The sequence below is a fragment of the Tribolium madens genome, unplaced genomic scaffold (assembly GCF_015345945.1).
Source record: "Tribolium madens isolate multiple individuals breed KSU strain unplaced genomic scaffold, Tmad_KSU_1.1 Scaffold_7;HRSCAF=85;Tcas5.2_LG10, whole genome shotgun sequence".
In the NCBI taxonomy this organism is placed as follows: domain Eukaryota; kingdom Metazoa; phylum Arthropoda; class Insecta; order Coleoptera; family Tenebrionidae; genus Tribolium; species Tribolium madens.
In genome coordinates this window covers 9,048,950-9,065,293 of record NW_025401050.1, presented here as the reverse complement: position 1 = coordinate 9,065,293, position 16,344 = coordinate 9,048,950, and the positions used below count along the sequence as shown (strand labels likewise).

The following is a 16,344-nucleotide window of genomic DNA, read 5'->3' as shown; positions in this document are numbered from 1 at the left end:
TAGCGTTAATCATTTTTTTTATAACGTCGTTAGCTGGATAAGACGCAATTTAAACGAATTTCATTATTCGCTGATGAAATTTTACTTTTATTTGCATTTTTAAACTCTAGTGGGTCAAAATTTAATTAGCTACGTAATCTAGTTTGCAGGAAAATTACCTCAAATTAGAAAATACGACAAGGATAAAGAAAAATCGGTAATTATTTTATTAAATCCAACATTTAATTTTTTTAGTTGCAGTAATAAATATCAAAATACTTAAATTACACTAATAAAGATTAAATTAACTTAGAGTAGCCAAATACTCTTGATGTTTCTTCTCCTGGGCTTGCTGCAACTTCTGCAACTTCTTCAACTGGCCTTTACTAATCTCCTTTCCTTGGGCATCATGCGTGGGAAGCCCCTAAAACGCAAAAACTAAAATTGAATCAATTAATTTTTATATTTACGTTTTCGTCAAATTTCGAATATTTATCCGTCTCCAATTTGAACATTTCACTCGGTGGTATCTTTTTTTGGGCTTCTTTTGCTGCCTGTGCTGCTGCTAACTCGGCTTTTTTCCGTTCTTTTTCTTTCGCTTTTTCCAATTCTTGCATTTTTTTTGTTTCTTTCTCTTTAAGGAGGATGTCGCGACCGACGATTTTAACGGCACTGGGGGCTCCTTCGCGGTCTTCTAAACGGACGCCCACGTTTGGAAGAGTCTCATCGCGGAGTCGGTCGCACTCTTGGAGGATTTCGGTGGCTTTGAGAGATCGGGCGAATGTGCGAATTTTGTCGCGGAAGGCGGCCAAAATTTCCAAGTAGGGAAGTATTTTGTCCTCACTCTTAATAAAAAAAAATTAAAATGCAACATTGTATCCCGCAAATGTAGAAAAAATACTGTTTGTACGACGTGAGTAAAACAAAAATTGGGCTTCATTTAAAAAAAATCTACATTAAAAAAATAATGTGATACAGTAAACAAAGTGTGTAATAAGTAGAAATTACAGTAAGGTTATTTAAAAAAGCACTTCAGCGACCTTAACAACAATTTCCTGGTCAAGTTAAACACAAAACGGACAATTTTTGATTATTTTTTTTTCTAACCGCAAGATATTTTTATCTCAATTTTATAAGTCTTCTTAATTGTATGTTTCCTTAATATAGCTTGTTTGAATTTCGACAAAAAATTAACAATGGATTATTTTTTGTTAATCTCTCACACAAGCAATTTCTGGTTAATTGAAAAAAGACTTTTTGCTTATTTTTTTATAACCACTTGCAATTTTAAATTTAATTTTTTTAAAACACGCACAAGTTTTTCTTTCCAATTACATATTTGGAATCGCAAGAAATTTATTGCTCAACGGGAACTTTGTTTAATTTTTTGTAACAACGTTGGTTATTTGTTCAATTTTTCAAATAATTGGCTATTTTTTTTATTGCAACTAAACATAATTTTTGCTTAATTGTTTGTTGAAAAAACCGATTATGTTTAACTTTTTGTGACTATAAGCGAATTCTTGTTAATTATTATACAGGGTGCGCCAGAACTCGCGCCCCAGAGAAAATTTTCAAGTAAGGTAAGAAACCAGGAACATGAAAAAAATGTTTAAAAAATTCTGTGTCAAAAAATTTTGACATTTATTTTTTGAGATTTGACATTTTTTATATCTATTTAAGGATACTGATGATCTTGTATGTATTGTTTTTTTTTACAGTTAGTTAGTAAAAGGACAAAAATTTTGCCAATAAAAGCCACAAATAATATTGAACAGAGTTACAATTTAGGATACAGCTTCCTTGTTTCCTCTTTTAATAGCCTATAGCAAAAAAACTTGGAAAATTATTTTTCCAACAGAAATAAATAGAGTCAAAGTGCAAACTTGAAACCCTCATAACTTCGAAATTTTTATAGATAAAATTTTTTTAACATTTTTTCCATGTTCCTGGTATCTTACCTTATATGGCATTTTTCTCTGGAGCGCGAGTTCTGGCGCACCCTGTATGTTTAAAACGGACTTTTTGTTTTTTTTTGTGTGACCACAAGCAGTTTTTTGCAAAATTTTTGTGACGACAGGCAATTTTTGCTTAATTTCTTGTTTTGACAAAAAAAAATCTAACCAAAGACGGTTTTTGCTCAATTTTTGCGACTTTGGACAATTTTTTGTTAAATCGCTAAATTTTTTGTAACCTCAGCCGTTTTTGATCCATTGTGCGATTTTTTAGTCATAATTTTGTCACCTCAGCCGATTTTTGTTAAACTTTTTAATTCAACAAAAGCGTTCACGCAGAATCTTTTATAACAACTGCGTGTTTCATAAAACAGTTTTTATGTTCAATTTATTGTTACTACAGGCGGTTTTTTGCTTTTTTTGTGACGACCAGAAGTTCTTGCTAAAGTTTTTGTTTTTACAAAAAAAATTTCGTGCAATTTTTGCTAAACTTTTTGAACGAACAAACAATTTTTTTGATGATTTTCTTATAAAAGCAGACGATTTTTGCTCAATTCGATTTATTGAACAAGCAATTTTTTACTAAAAAGAGACACTTTTTTCCATTTTTTATATTTATTTACCTTAACTTTTGTGATCGAATAGAAAAATAGTCACTTCTATAGAAGAGTAAAATTTTTAATTAAACAAAAAAAATCAAATGTACCATTTTTTTTGATTACCTAAGTAAATGTTTACCAAATGAAAGTTTAATTGTGTTAGAGAACAAACAGGACGTTCTAATAAAAAAATACAGGGTGTCTCAGAACTCGTGCCCGAGAGAAAAATGTCATGTAAGGTAAAATACCAGGACTAACTCTGTTCAACGTTATTTGTAGTTTTTATTGTCAAAATTTTTGTACCTTTATTAAATAATTATAAAAAAAATATACAAGATCATGATAAAGACACTGAAGCTTGTAGAAACTACAGTCAAGAAGCTTAAGACTTTAAAATTGCAACATTTTTAACCTTATTACTTTGGGAAATAGTAATAATTTAATAAAATATGTATATTACGCTAAACATTAGTAAAAGACTAACATTTTTTGCGTTAAACACGAAATTTAGATAAGTAAACAAATAATCAATGTTTCACATTTTGTAAATATTTAATTATTTTTAAAATGTAAGTTAAACAAAACACAAATGTAACAATTTTAAATAAAAATATAATTATGTATTATATTATTACTATTGCAGTTAGATAATGAAAAACAAAACATACTTACGTTACTTTCGTTACCGCTTGAAACTGGAAATCCTATTTTACTAGACTCAGAAATTGCACCAAAAATCGACAACATTTTCGTAATATAAACAGCAATATCGTGTAACAAAAGACAGTTTGGGGAATTTTTATCTCTTATGTATAAATTACTGGCAGTCACTAAATCCCTCAACGATTCTAAACTGGTCCTCGTATCAATGTTATCTGCCAAAAAATGACAATAGTTAAAAAAAAATAATGATCGAAGTAGCCTTGACTTTAAAATTAGGTTGGCAACATTGATAATGTGACAAAAATATAGTGGAAACATTGAACATTTGGTGATACTAGCTGTGCTAGCGTGTTGCCAACTTAAATTTAAATTGACAGGTCACTTTGATGAAAAATTTAATTGAATTAATGGTAGTAATAAAAACAATGTATTACCACACAAAGCAGCATGTACATTGTCCTTTGTTCGCAAAAACTGTCCATTTAGTTCCATTTCTTGCCCCTCCCACTTAACATAATGTCCTACTAGAGTCGGTTTTTTCAAAAAATTCCTGGTCAAGTCTTTGACATTTAAGAAAAATTCCTGAAACGTGAACCAGTAGTACCAACATTATTTTACCCAGTGATACCAACATTGAAATTTTTTTCGTATTGCAGCGCCACCTCCATGGTATTCTGACTATAATCCAACGTATCCCTCCACGCATGCAACAAAAACGCAAACCTCAACTGTCTCGCCGTATATTTCGCCAAGGCGTCTTGTATACTAACAAAATTCTTCAAACTTTTCGACATTTTGCACCCGGCAATGGTCAAATGCCCCGAATGCAAAAAATACTTGACCCATTCGGAGGCCCCAAAATGGGCCTCACTTTGAGCGATTTCGTTATCGTGATGTGGGAATTTCAAATCGACTCCTCCAGTGTGTATGTCGAGAGTGTCGCCGAAAATCGTGGAGGCCATCGCCGAGCATTCGATGTGCCATCCAGGCCGGCCTTTGCCCCAGGGGGAATCCCACGCGGGTTCGCCCGGCTTGCTTCGTTTCCAGAGAGCGAAATCGTTAGGGGAATGTTTTTCGTTACGTTGGTCGGCTGTAGTGAGGTCGCCTTCGCCCTCTTGGAGACTGTTGGTGTCGCCGTAAGCTTCAGGGACTAGTTTGGCGTAGTAGTGATTCGGTTGTTTGTCGAAAGCGGCAACGTCGAAATAAACCGAACCGTTGGCTTCGTAACCGAAACCGTTGGAGATGATTTTTGAGATGTAAGCGACGATCTCGGGGATGTACTCGCTGACGCGGGTAAGCACGTGGGGTTTGAGAATCTTAAACAAAAAAATCAAAAGCTCTAAGTGTTGCTAGTTTTTAACTTGGAAAAACAAATTTAATGATGAAAAAACGGTGATAAAAGTGATTTAAAAGTATAAAAGGGGCGTATGAAATTATTTTTAGATTTAAAGAAAATCTAAAAATTGAGGTTAGGTAAGTTTTCAAGTCAGACATTTTTAAAATAATACATGCCAACAAATATCCCTACAAAATAGTTTTATGAATAAAATATTTGTGATTTCGTTAGTGCGAGTTTTACAGGGGGGTGCCCCCCATAATTCCTACAAGAAATTTTCGAATCCGATGGATTTGACCACCATTTGTAGTTTTTATATTACTCGTACCACAGATAATCACTTTAATCTGTGATATGTATTACTAAAATTTATCAAATACCAACTTGACAACAATAAAGTCCATATAAAAAACGTCAGTCATTTATTTCACAACTTCATACAGATTTTTTCTTTCCTTTTTTTACTATTTAAGAAAATAAAAAAATGAGTTTTTGTGACATTGAATAAAACAAAGTTGGCAACAATAAATAATACGAAACTTGTCCACATTCATACTACCGAAATCATAAGAAACTAGGACAGCAAAACGTCGTCAAATTTTCAAAAATTTTGTAGTGTAAGATTTCTACGTATTGTCGTATCAACAAGAAATTACTACCTAGGATTTAGGGATATTCGTGAATAGGTTGCCATTAATTTAGTTAGGTTGGTTTCTGGTGACAAACAAAAGATGTCGTAACTCGTGTCAAAATTTAGGTTAAATCACCTGTCAGCTTGAATGGATAATTTAATTGATAGTTGTCAGCAGGTTGACAGAAAATGTCAGTCGTCAGCAACAAGGGGTAACCAACCCTAGACATTCAAAATTACTTCTGAAAATTCTAGTTATAAACAACATGAAAAATGTAATTTTCCTAAAAGTTCAAAACCTAGGTGGTAATTTCTTGTTAACAAATCTTTACTTTAAGTTAACTGGTTACAAATTTCAACAGGCCAACTAGACAACCTAAATACGTCTACCTACTTTTTGCAATGTAGTGTCTTTTTGAAAACATAAATACCTATGTGAAAATTTAGTGCTTTAAAAACTTAAAAATTAAAATTGTCATAATGACAGACATTAATATTTGACATTTTCACGTAGCCCAATTTACTACACCAAAATTTTGCTGTACAGTTGGAGACAAAATACTTTGGTCACTTTTCTGACACTTTAATGTAATTCAAGCTTTAAGGTTAAAATAAATGACAATTTCAAATTAATGACAGCTATTATATTTTTCTAGGAAAAATATGTACATACAACTTGTCAACTATCATTGACAGTAGCTAAAAATAAGGTTAACAATTCTAAAGCATACTTTATAATTGAATGTCACTCAAGTGACATTGACGACCACAATATTTTGTCTCCAACTGTACTAGTTTTTTATGAATTTGATAGTACCTTTTCTGTCTATTTTTCAATGTTGCCAACTTAATGTTAGGTTCGATTATGAAGCATAGATTCTTTAATAAAATAAAGAACTCTATTTGGCCTTTTTCGCACTCTACTAGCTTAAACAGGTGTTTTTTTTTAATTTGGCGTCAAAGCTATCTATGAAAGTTTGATTGTGAACAAACCACCGTATTGGAAGTTATTAATTTGATATTTGACACCTCACAGGGCGTATTAAAACTATGGCGCCAAATTTAAATAAACATCCGTTAGAAGTGATAAGAACGAGAATAGAAAAAATAAGATCTCCTAATTATTCTAAACAAAAGTGAAGCTTTTTATTACAAAGGAATAACAAACAGAACCAAAGAACATGTAGCAATTTGAAACAAAGGTATACTTACTATTATTCCAAAAATAAAAAATAAATATTTTGTGCTTTATTGTTAACTAAATGTAGCAACTAAATTTAACAGAATATAGAAGAAAGTTACACCCTTATTTTCACTATATTATTTCCAAATGATAGTATCCCTTTTTTCGAGAAAATAATATAGTAAAAGTATTTAAAAAAATAACAGATAGAATAAGCTTTATCAACTACTTTAAATAACATCTGAACTTTTTATTGTCAAGGAATAGTAAATTCACTCAAGGAATGACGAACAATATAAAGCAAGGGCATACTGAGTTTATTAAAATAAAAGTAGTAACAAAGATAATAGAAAATTTAACCTCGTTTGCCTACTTAAAGTTTGATTCAAGCTTTGCTTTTCTTTAAATTTGTAAAAATATTATACAGGGTGTTTCACATAATTTTACGAGGCCTGCGCCTGTAAGACGCAATCAATAATAATATTCCGATACGAACTCGATTACAAATTTTGAAAAATTTAATTATCTTCTCTAGTTGGTTCACCCTTTCAAAAATTACAACGTTTTTAGTTAGTTAGTGATTAAGATAGATAAACTACAATCAAAGCTTCGTAAAGTTATGTGAAACACCCTGTATATTATCATATAAAAAAATATATAAGTTATAGAAAACTGAGTTTGGTGTGTCCTTTTTTGACACTTTCATACATCAGACTTTTTTTTACTGATTTGAACAAAGTTTTCACAAGACTTTTTTTGGCTTTTTGGCCCTAGTTCACTAGTTAAAATATTATATTTTCTGTCTGTTTTTCAAATTAATTTCAAAACCACAGCCCACTTTGAAAAGTTTAATTGAACGCTATATTATAATTTCGGATTTAGTACCTTTAAAAACCTTACCTCTGCATTTTTATTTTAATGAAAAAATTCAACAATACTAGAAATAACAAAAAATAACATAAAACTCAACTAAAGTTGAAAACTTGTTTTAGAGTTATTTCTTTATACTGAGTGTTTTATTGAAAAAATAATTCACTAAATTAAAGACGTCAGTTATTTATTTCAGAACTTTGTTCAGATTTTTTTGATTTACTAATTAAGTAATAAAAAATAAGAGGCTTGTGACTTAAGTTGGCAACAGTAAATAACATAGACATAAAAGGTATAGTATTTTTATTTCTTTTCTGACAATGTTGGCAAGTTAATTTTAAAACCACAGACCACTTTAATAAATTTAATTCAACGCAGTAATAAAATATCTATTATTTCTCGACTAATCCATATAAAAAAAAGTCAATTAATATTTTTATTTAATACTATACAGGGTTTTTTGTAAATAACAAACCAAAAAAAATTACAAGAGAAGATACCCGGAACAATAAAAAAAGATTTAAAAAATTCTATCTGTCAAAAATTATTGACAGTTCATACTTTTTTTGTTTATTGTTACTGATGATCTTGTATAGGTATGTTTTTTCTAATTATTCAATAATGGTACAAAAACTTTGTCAATAAAAGCTACAAATAACGTTAAACAGTTACAATTCAGGATACAGCTTCTTTGTTTCCTATAACAAAATCCAAAAAAAAAAATGGAAAATTATTTTTCCAACAGAAATAAATAGAGTCAAAGTGCAAAATTTAAACTCCAAAATTTCTATAGATAGAATTTGTTTTTAATGTTCCAGGTATCTTATCTCACTTGACATTTTTTGTTGGTCTATTTACAAAACACCCTGCATAGAAAAAACATAAAAGTCGACTAAAGTTAAAAAACTGTCTTGTTTATAATGAGTGTTAAAACAAAATTAATTCAATTAATAATATCGTAGAAATACTTGCATTTAAAGCTTCCATGTCTTTGTGAAATTCTTGTTCCCAGTGTTGAGGCAGTGAGGTAAAAATCGCATTATCTGTAATCGTGGCCCCAAACTTACAATCCAACCAATCAGACAGGGGGTCTTTACTTCTCATTACGTAATTTTTCTTTGCTTCTTCAATTTTTGTATTATCACCACTTTTAACTGCATTTTCTAATTCTTCAACCGATTTTGTGAGACTACAATAAAAAATTAAATCTCGTTTTTCTAAATACGACAAAATAACTCACTTTACTAGAAGTTTTTCATACATCTGCTTCTTGTCAAGATCAATGGTGTTTTGTGTGGTCTCTGATAATTTTTCTAAAACCTGAAAGCTCCCTTAGCAATATTACAACAAAATAAATTCTCCTACCAGTTTAGCATCGTTTAAAACGGCCTGTAATGACCTCTCCTCGCCAATGTACCTCTCAAACAAGTAATTCTGACGCGCCCTTTTAATAATTTTGTCATCAATATCGGTGATATTCATCACAAAAAATATATCATAACCGAAATAATCGGCAAGAACCCGTCTCAAAATATCAAAAGTTATGTACGACCTGGCATGCCCCATGTGTGAGGCGTCATAAACAGTAGGCCCGCAACTATACCAAGTGACTTTTTTGCCGGAAATCGGCCTGAACACTTCCTTTTGACGCGTCAAACTGTTAAACACTTTCAGAACCGGACCGGAAGTGGCCTCCGGAGGTGACCATGGGGGTTGCACACGCTTTGACATCTTGACCTAACCTACAAACCTCAAGTCACTCAATCGCTTCTCACACTCTTAAAAAACGTACTTACGAGTTAAGTCTTATCTATCAAACAGAAAAACGTTAGTATTGCATCAGAAGCGAGCGGAATTCCCATAAAAACCTGAATCAGCAGCCACAAATACGAATTTTGACGGGCAGTGTTGCCAACAAAAATTATCATTATCAAGTGATAAATAAGAGGAGAAAATTGTGCTTCATACGGTGGTGAAGTCTCCACAATTGTGGTTATTTATGTAAATTTATATTTAAATAAAATTTAAGATTGTTGGCTTGAGAAATGATGTGAAGATGTTGGGAATAAAATAAAAATCCCTAACTAATTTGAAGTGTGTTGGAAAATGTAAATAAAGTAAAAATCCCTAGATAATTTCAATTCTTTATTCTTAAATTATTCGTATAAAAGAATTACTGTTGATTCATCATTTCTAATTGCGCTGCTGTGACATTTTTCATCCCTTCTTGCACCATACTGAGGTTACTTTTCCACGAATGAAGCAAATCTCTCAATTGTTGCCACTGAGCGCGTCCGAAAGTCCTATGCATTGTACTTGAAACATAAACTTTCCTAGCTGCTTGGTCCATTCGAGCCCTCACTAATTTAGTCTTCAAGACTATAAAAAAACCAATTAAAGATAACACAAAAGCAATTTTTTTGCCCAAACCTTCAATAATGAACGCTTCAACCTCTTCAGGTTTAATCTGCAATTCCTTTTCAATCACATCAAAACTAATCTCAGGATTAGTCTCTGCAAGTTGCATAAATGACAACAAGCGCATTTTTTGCATATTTTTTTCATGGTTTAGTCCTTGTGACGTGACGAATTCTTTGTGCTCTTGGTAGAATTTCAAATAGGTGGCGAGATTCTCGCTGACGAAAATATTAAGCAAATCGTGGATTAATTCACCTTCCAGGAATTTGACCGGTTTTAAGGACAACAAGGGGTCAAGGAGGAAGGTATTAGGGTCCCCCAAGGCCGAGACAATGCATTTGATGGCATCCTCGCGGGCGTGTGAAGCATTCTTATCAGTGTAAGTCCCCAAAAGCTCAATCATTACTTTGGCGGCTTGCTCACTCTGGTTGCTCTTGAGGAGCACCTGGTGGAGCAACCGGTACAAAATCTGCAGTTGTTCGCTTGAGGGGGGACACGGGGCGAACTGTTGTTTCAAATGCTCAATGTCTTGGAATACTGACTTGACTTGGTCCGTTTTTTCCGCAATTAAGATCAAGTGGTAGTAGACGTGGTACCTCATAGGGGAAGTCTCGTCAAGTGACTGGAACAACAGCCACAAGGCGCGCAAACAAACCAGCCCCAATTTGGGGCCTTGAGCTTTCAATAACTTCTGACAGAAGGCTAAAATGATGTTTTCGGACCGGTCGGCTGGAATCTACAAACAATTCACATGAAGTAACCAACAAAGTGAGATTTTAAGACACCTACAAGCACCATAATGGAGACGATATCATTGAGTACCATTTCGACTTCCGACTCTTGGCCCTCTTTGAAACAGGCCTCGCACACACCGATGATTTTGTGCAAGTCATCCTCAATCCCTTTTACTGATTTTTCTTCAGAAATTTCAGCCCCCAAGCTTTTCAAATAACTTCGAAGCTCTTGAGCCTACAAACATAACCTCAATGTGTCATATGGACGTGTCAAAGTGGCATAAAAACTAATTTTACCTGGTCCTCAGGACTCACGTCAATAAAGACAGGTGGGACTTGCATGTTGAAGTACTGTATTCACAATTTTAACCAATTTTTAGTCAATTTTCAATGGAAAAAACCACACCGCAAATTTTTATGCGGTTGTGTTGGTAGTACGCGTGCGCAATGTCATTTCAGAATTCACAAAAATATTTTTTTTTATTAATTTTGATTAAACTTTTTTCAGGAATTAGACGAAATTTCAGCTTAATTCCAACTAATTATATGACTAGATTGTTCTTTAGGCCTGAAAAATCTTTTCAAAATAAATGGTATTATTGCGCATGCGTAAACGTCAAACAACGTTTTTTTTTTGAGATTTGGTAACCCAGTTGGCCATAAAAATTGGAAGTTGTAATGAATTAATCAAACACAAATTTATTAGTTAGAACTTAATTACAACAGTACAATAGAAAATAAATGTGGGTAATAATTATTTGCTTGGTGGTATTTGGGTAAGCTGTCTTAATTGTTTCAAAACTGTCTCCAGTAACTTCTTTTTGTCTCTTTCATTCTTCTTCAGGACTGTAAACATTGTTTTCTTATCGCCTTCCCTTAATCTAAACAAAAAGTAATTAATTTTATTATTTGACAACACAATTTATATTACTTTTCTAATAATACTATAGCACTGTCTGGATTAACTTGTTTATATTTGCTTGTTTCTTGTCCATAATCATGAAAATAAGTGGGCCAATCCCACGACGTAAATAGATCTAAAGTTTCACGTAATTTTGTGAAATAAGACAACAAAACATCCTCTTGTAGACCTTTGACAGGTTCAGAAGCCGCAAATTCTGTAACAATTAATTAACTTGTTATTTAAATGTTTTAAATTACTTTACGTTCACACTGCAACAAATCTAGATTTATTTGGTTTAAAGCCCCCATCGAAATTTGTTTGATTTCATCATTCATCAATAATTGAAACATTGAATTTGCAATATGTTCACAAGCCGACTTACACGCAACTTGCGCCACTTCCGGCTACAAAAAACTAAACAATAAACAAATTAAAACACAAAAAATTCCAAACCGGTAAATTCGTAAAACTCTGAAACGTCGTTTGTAGAAAAGCTATCAAATCTGAGATATAACTAGAGGCGTGGCCTGTCGGCTCGACTAACAACCAATCATAACTCTCCAATTCGTAAAACTCGTTAAGTTTCTGACGCAATTTTTCGCAAATTTGACGCACGGCGTCTTCACGAGCGACGCGAAACATCGCCGGTTGGCCTTGCACCACTCCTGTGGACACCCCCCGAGACTCCTCCCTACATTTTCTCTTAAATAATTTCAACTAAATTTTTTTCACTCCTACCCTGTGATATTTGATATAAACTGGTCCAAATAAACTGTAGCTTCCTCCAAATAGCCGGTATCGATAATAATTTGGATAATTTCCTGAAGATTAATGTGTGGGCTACGAAACGTCGACGATAGACAACCACTGAATGTGCGAGTGAGGAGCAAATTCATCGATTTTCGGATCATCTCGTCGACCTCGACTTGACTGAAATTTTTATCAAATTAAATTACTCATCACAGAGGCTGTGACATTGAAATTAAGTTGGCAACAGTGGAGTACAGAATGTTCCCAATGCTGCCAACTTAATTTCAAAGTCATAGGCCACTTTGACAGACCTTAGATTTAAATCCTCGGAAAATTTCAAACAGGCATAAATGAATTCCTTGACTTGTTGGTAAACTTTAGGCACCATCCTTGAAAAGGGGAATTTGTGTGGGAAAACCACATCGTTTGGTAAATCCTCATCCCATGGAAACGATGACAAGATGTGTTCGTATTCCTCAAGGTCATACACTTGAATCGGTTGAAAATCCTCTTTAGACAGAATTTCCCTAAAGACTTGTACCCATCTTTGCATCAAAACCTCGGTGTAGTGGTCACGCAATTCGCGCACCAACTCCCACAGGGGTTTCACCGAATATCCGTAATTACGCAAAGTCGTACAAAAAAGCATAATCAAGTCTTTAATTCGGAGAATCAAGGTGGCGTCGGTGCAGTACGCCTAAAAAAATTCATACTTAATGAACCAATAATTTCTGGTGTAAAAATTACTGAATGTGTCTGCAATGCGCTGACGATTTTAGACAACGCCATTGTCCACATCTCGTCCAAGAAGGCTCTGGTTATTAACCCGTTTCCGGTATTTAACACGTGATCTTCCAGAATGAAGAAACCGAGAACGGCGTGAATGTAGGCACGATAGCTTTCTTCACATTCGTGCTGTTGGTAACAAAAATGGTGAAAAATATGTCATTTATCACAGCCCACTCAGTGATGCCAGATTAGGGAATTTTTCCCTAGTTCTAGGGATTTTTCTAACAAAAAGGGATTTTTTCAATTTTTCTTAATAATCTAGGGATATTTTACATTTTCAGTGAAAATCTCAATTTTTTTCACACTGCTGGCACAGTCTCAAAAAATACAAAAATTTTTAATATGAATATTGTAACTTCGCCAAGTTAGCGCATTTGTATACTGGGTGTTCCAAAAGTCTGGAAACGATGTTATTCTGGCAAAAGTATCAAATTTTTTGGCAAATAAATTTATAGGTGTGCAATGGCTATAAAAATGCTATTCAAAAAATTTTTTGAATATTAATTAATTGTTTATACGGAAACCGACCACAATTTTTTTTTTAGACAACGAGCTTGTTACAAGAACTGTTGCCATGCAATAATTTTTTTGTAAACATCACAGTTTTTTGTTAAAAAAATGTTTGACATACAAGAATTAAAGAATTTTTTTTGAGGAAACTACCAGTTATTTTTGGAAATAAATTAATAAATGTTTAAAGGTTGTAAAGGAGCAATGCCAAAATATTGTATTTGTATTTGAGTTGTATTTAATTTTTTTATTTCTTTAGTAAAATTTATTTTAATTTATTGTTATATTATTTATTGATTTTTTGTTGTTTGCAGTTAACACATTTTTATGTTGTATTTATATTATGTTAGCTCAACAAAATAGGCCTATGAAATAGTATCTTTTTAATTTTTTAAGTAGTTTAGGGAATTCTAGGGAATTTAGAAGCTACAATCTAGGGACAAGGGCTTAATCTCATCTTACTTACCATATTCGTGGGTGGTTGTAGCACTAAACGTGCCTGTTTTGTCCTTTCTGCCCTATAATACGTCTCAAAGGTGGCCCTTGTGTTAAGTACACTTGAAATATGCAAACTGCGATAAATGGGGGAAAAATCGATCAGTTCTTGGGCACTTAGATCCTCCTCAGAGAAGTGTCCAACACCATCACCTGTATTTTCTCAAATAAAATTATGAAAACAATAATTCAATCAATAACCTGAAGGTTGGGGCGCTATTCTTTTTTTCTTACGACCGATTACTGTAGGATCACTCGCCAATTGTTCGCTGGTCTACAATTCTTATTTTTACAAATTTTTTAACCAAAATAACAAACAACCTACATGTTTCATAGCTACTTCTCCAATTTTTGGCGAAAATTTCCGAATGTTTTCAAGGAAGTCTTTCAGGTCGGACATTGAAGCCTTCTCGATACTTTCCCTTATTCTGCAATTAGTCGGTAAACCAGAAAACTGTAACAGTTTTTTGGGACTCACTTAGGTATGCTCTCCCTTAATTGATAAGAAAAGCGATAATTGGCTACATGAAGCAAATGTGAGTGCTCCAGCTCCTCTAGGGTTTTTAACGCCGGGTAATAACTACGAAAATGTAAAATTTTTGCTTGAAATTTGATTTTTTCATTACCGTTTTTCCGCGATTTGCTTCTTCAATTTCGAATATGAGGTCAATACAGGCAAACACAGGTTTAGTTGTGCAATCACAACGGCAATATTACTTTGTACTTTTCGCGCTTGCAACAGCTCATTGCCCGATTTTGAGATATTTTTTGCGGCTTGGTGTAATTGGGTGTCTAGAGTGGTGACTTGGTTCTAAAACTTAAAATTCGATACTGTTCGACAATTATCAAGTTTTACATTCAATTTTTTGGCCTGATTGCGCACTTCTAACAATTCACGGACCGCTTCAATGAACCCTTGGTAGTACACATTGCACAGTCTTTCAATATCCTTGTTGTGATGTTTGATTCGTTGTTCTAGCTTCTCTCGAAACTTTACATGTTGGTCGTTATCATAAATCGCCCTGAAACTGAAAATAACTCACTGGGAGTAAAAATTTACGCCCACCTGAAAGTTGGCCCCCAATAATCATCAACTCCTTCGATTTCCTGCAGATATAAATCGTATTGTGAGTTCTCACCGCTTTGGGAGTCACTCATGGTGATTTATTCGCGTTTTAGATTTTCAAAATAATTAAAAATCATAATAAAAACTGTGGTTATGTGACGTTGACAACCAGCAGTGCCAACCCAACACCAGGGATGTTACTAGTTTCAAATTATTGATCGCGGATTATTTGGATTTTGTTGCTGATATAATTTGTAGTGTGTCTTCGCTGCTTTACCCAATTCACTCATGGTGAATTTATTCGGGTTTTAGATTAAATTTTGTAAAAATTGTGTTTGACGTTGACAAGCAGCAGTGCCAGCCCAACGCTAGGAATGTTACTAGTTTCAAATTATTGATCGCGGATTTGGACAAATATTTATTTTATTTTGTTATTACAAAATATTAGGCTAATAATACTCTGGGGTTTTGCAGAACGGGAGAAGACATAAGATTCCTGTAACGATTTCGACGAATTGTAGGCCGACTTGTATGCCACAAATAATGTACTCAAAACGCAAAGCATGGCTTTGCCAAATCATAAAATACAAAACTCCGGCAAGTGAGGGTATTGTTAGGAAAATTGCGACTAAAACGGGCCATTCTGAAAAAAAAAAAAGAAAAATGTGGAAATGTTTACCAAAAAATTACTTACTCCTCTCTGTCAAGTTTCCTTTCCTTGCCAGAATCACTCGAAACAGCTCAATCACACAAACGGCCATCAGAATACCGAAATCGGTGGAAAAGTGCTTCAAATCGGGAAAATTTATGTACTTTACCACATTCATCCCTATCTCACAAACGGCAAATAGGCCGAAATAATAAGAGTTCAAGTACAGCAAAACCTCAAAAGTTAAAGACGTATTCATTAGAGGCTCAATTTTGCTTAATTTAATCGAAGTTTAGTCTGATAAAAGAAAAACACTTTTGTTTATGTGGGTATTGATGAGTGGCAGGGGTGCCAACACAATTCCTGGAGACTTGGGATATCAACAATTACAAAATTCTGGATTTTCTAATTCAACAATTTAATTTTTTTTTCTTTTCAATTGGTTAATAAAATGTCAAAAATGACGAAGATTGTCAAACAAGATACAAGTAATTCTGAAATATGCATGTCGTAATACATGACAGTTGCCATGACAACAATCAGGGCCGCAACCAGGATTTTATTTCGGGGGGGTTTCTTGTTGAAATTTTTAATTAGGGGCTTCCTAAACTAGATAGGATTAGGGTAAGTAAAAATTTACTCTATTTTGCCTGTGGTTTCTTGCCACTTTCAGCAACAAAATTTCATAGTTTTCCAAAAAAAGATCTTTTGTGTTCTTCCGATACAATTTACGGATTTTTAGTAAAAATCGGTTTAAAAATTTATGTTACAGACCACAAACAGCATAAAAATTAAAAAATAAATTTGTTTTAC

General features: G+C 33.3%; 4 protein-coding genes across 6 annotated transcripts; all 4 read right to left on the bottom strand.

Annotated features, from left to right (window-relative positions):
- Positions 1–200: 200 nt before the first annotated feature.
- Positions 201–9,260, bottom strand: LOC123009924 (cysteine--tRNA ligase, cytoplasmic). Of its 3 annotated transcripts, none has more exons than XM_044406501.1 (9): positions 9,009–9,260; positions 8,582–8,958; positions 8,457–8,536; positions 8,189–8,405; positions 3,829–4,512; positions 3,631–3,778; positions 3,206–3,408; positions 450–824; positions 201–403 (listed from the first exon to the last, which is right to left on the bottom strand). In XM_044406501.1, the coding sequence occupies exons 2-9, from the start codon at positions 8,945–8,947 to the stop codon at positions 284–286; spliced, it is 2,193 nt and encodes a 730-aa protein (XP_044262436.1). In that variant the 5' UTR covers positions 8,948–8,958; positions 9,009–9,260; the 3' UTR covers positions 201–283. The 3 variants fall into 3 exon arrangements, with proteins under 3 accessions (XP_044262436.1, XP_044262437.1, XP_044262435.1); XM_044406502.1 differs by having other exon boundaries at positions 8,582–8,966; positions 9,013–9,260; XM_044406500.1 differs by having other exon boundaries at positions 9,013–9,260.
- An 88-nt stretch (positions 9,261–9,348) lies between these two features.
- LOC123009662 (eukaryotic translation initiation factor 3 subunit M) lies at positions 9,349–10,855 on the bottom strand. The gene is made up of 4 exons (XM_044406115.1): positions 10,666–10,855; positions 10,424–10,603; positions 9,647–10,370; positions 9,349–9,595 (listed from the first exon to the last, which is right to left on the bottom strand). Exons 1-4 carry the CDS (start codon positions 10,708–10,710, stop codon positions 9,390–9,392), a joined length of 1,155 nt encoding a protein of 384 aa, XP_044262050.1. The 5' UTR covers positions 10,711–10,855; the 3' UTR covers positions 9,349–9,389.
- Positions 10,856–11,047: 192 nt separating this feature from the next.
- On the bottom strand, positions 11,048–15,109 carry LOC123009639 (exocyst complex component 6). Its single transcript, XM_044406085.1, has 14 exons — positions 14,883–15,109; positions 14,673–14,838; positions 14,443–14,627; positions 14,295–14,396; positions 14,142–14,244; positions 14,018–14,090; positions 13,788–13,969; positions 12,770–12,937; positions 12,334–12,719; positions 12,011–12,202; positions 11,726–11,963; positions 11,535–11,676; positions 11,300–11,486; positions 11,048–11,249 (listed from the first exon to the last, which is right to left on the bottom strand). The coding sequence occupies exons 1-14, from the start codon at positions 14,972–14,974 to the stop codon at positions 11,123–11,125; spliced, it is 2,343 nt and encodes a 780-aa protein (XP_044262020.1). The 5' UTR covers positions 14,975–15,109; the 3' UTR covers positions 11,048–11,122.
- Positions 15,110–15,244: 135 nt separating this feature from the next.
- On the bottom strand, positions 15,245–16,061 carry LOC123009640 (transmembrane protein 80-like). Its single transcript, XM_044406086.1, has 2 exons — positions 15,577–16,061; positions 15,245–15,525 (listed from the first exon to the last, which is right to left on the bottom strand). The coding sequence occupies exons 1-2, from the start codon at positions 15,788–15,790 to the stop codon at positions 15,332–15,334; spliced, it is 408 nt and encodes a 135-aa protein (XP_044262021.1). The 5' UTR covers positions 15,791–16,061; the 3' UTR covers positions 15,245–15,331.
- Between the last annotated feature and the right edge of the window lie 283 nt (positions 16,062–16,344).

Bases quoted from the DNA above. Each gene is read 5' to 3' on its own strand.
- LOC123009924 (XM_044406501.1), bottom strand. From the start codon at position 8,947: ATGTCAAAGCGTGTGCAACCCCCATGGTCACCTCCGGAGGCCACTTCC. The intron at 3,779-3,828 runs GTTGGTATCACT...TTCACGTTTCAG, and splicing joins AATACGAAAAAAATTTCAAT to GAATTTTTCTTAAATGTCAA. The intron at 404-449 runs GTAAATATAAAA...TTTGCGTTTTAG, and splicing joins ATTCGAAATTTGACGAAAAC to GGGCTTCCCACGCATGATGC.
- LOC123009662 (XM_044406115.1), bottom strand. From the start codon at position 10,710: ATGCAAGTCCCACCTGTCTTTATTGACGTGAGTCCTGAGGACCAG. The intron at 10,604-10,665 runs GTAAAATTAGTT...TTATGTTTGTAG, and splicing joins ACGTGAGTCCTGAGGACCAG to GCTCAAGAGCTTCGAAGTTA. The intron at 9,596-9,646 runs GTTTGGGCAAAA...GTTTTTTTATAG, and splicing joins TGAAGCGTTCATTATTGAAG to TCTTGAAGACTAAATTAGTG.
- LOC123009639 (XM_044406085.1), bottom strand. From the start codon at position 14,974: ATGAGTGACTCCCAAAGCGGTGAGAACTCACAATACGATTTATATCTG. The intron at 14,839-14,882 runs GTGGGCGTAAAT...TTTCAGTTTCAG, and splicing joins TATTGGGGGCCAACTTTCAG to GGCGATTTATGATAACGACC. The intron at 14,397-14,442 runs GTAATGAAAAAA...ACATTTTCGTAG, and splicing joins AAGCAAATCGCGGAAAAACG to TTATTACCCGGCGTTAAAAA.
- LOC123009640 (XM_044406086.1), bottom strand. From the start codon at position 15,790: ATGAATACGTCTTTAACTTTTGAGGTTTTGCTGTACTTGAACTCTTAT. The intron at 15,526-15,576 runs GTAAGTAATTTT...TTTTTTTTTCAG, and splicing joins AGGAAACTTGACAGAGAGGA to AATGGCCCGTTTTAGTCGCA.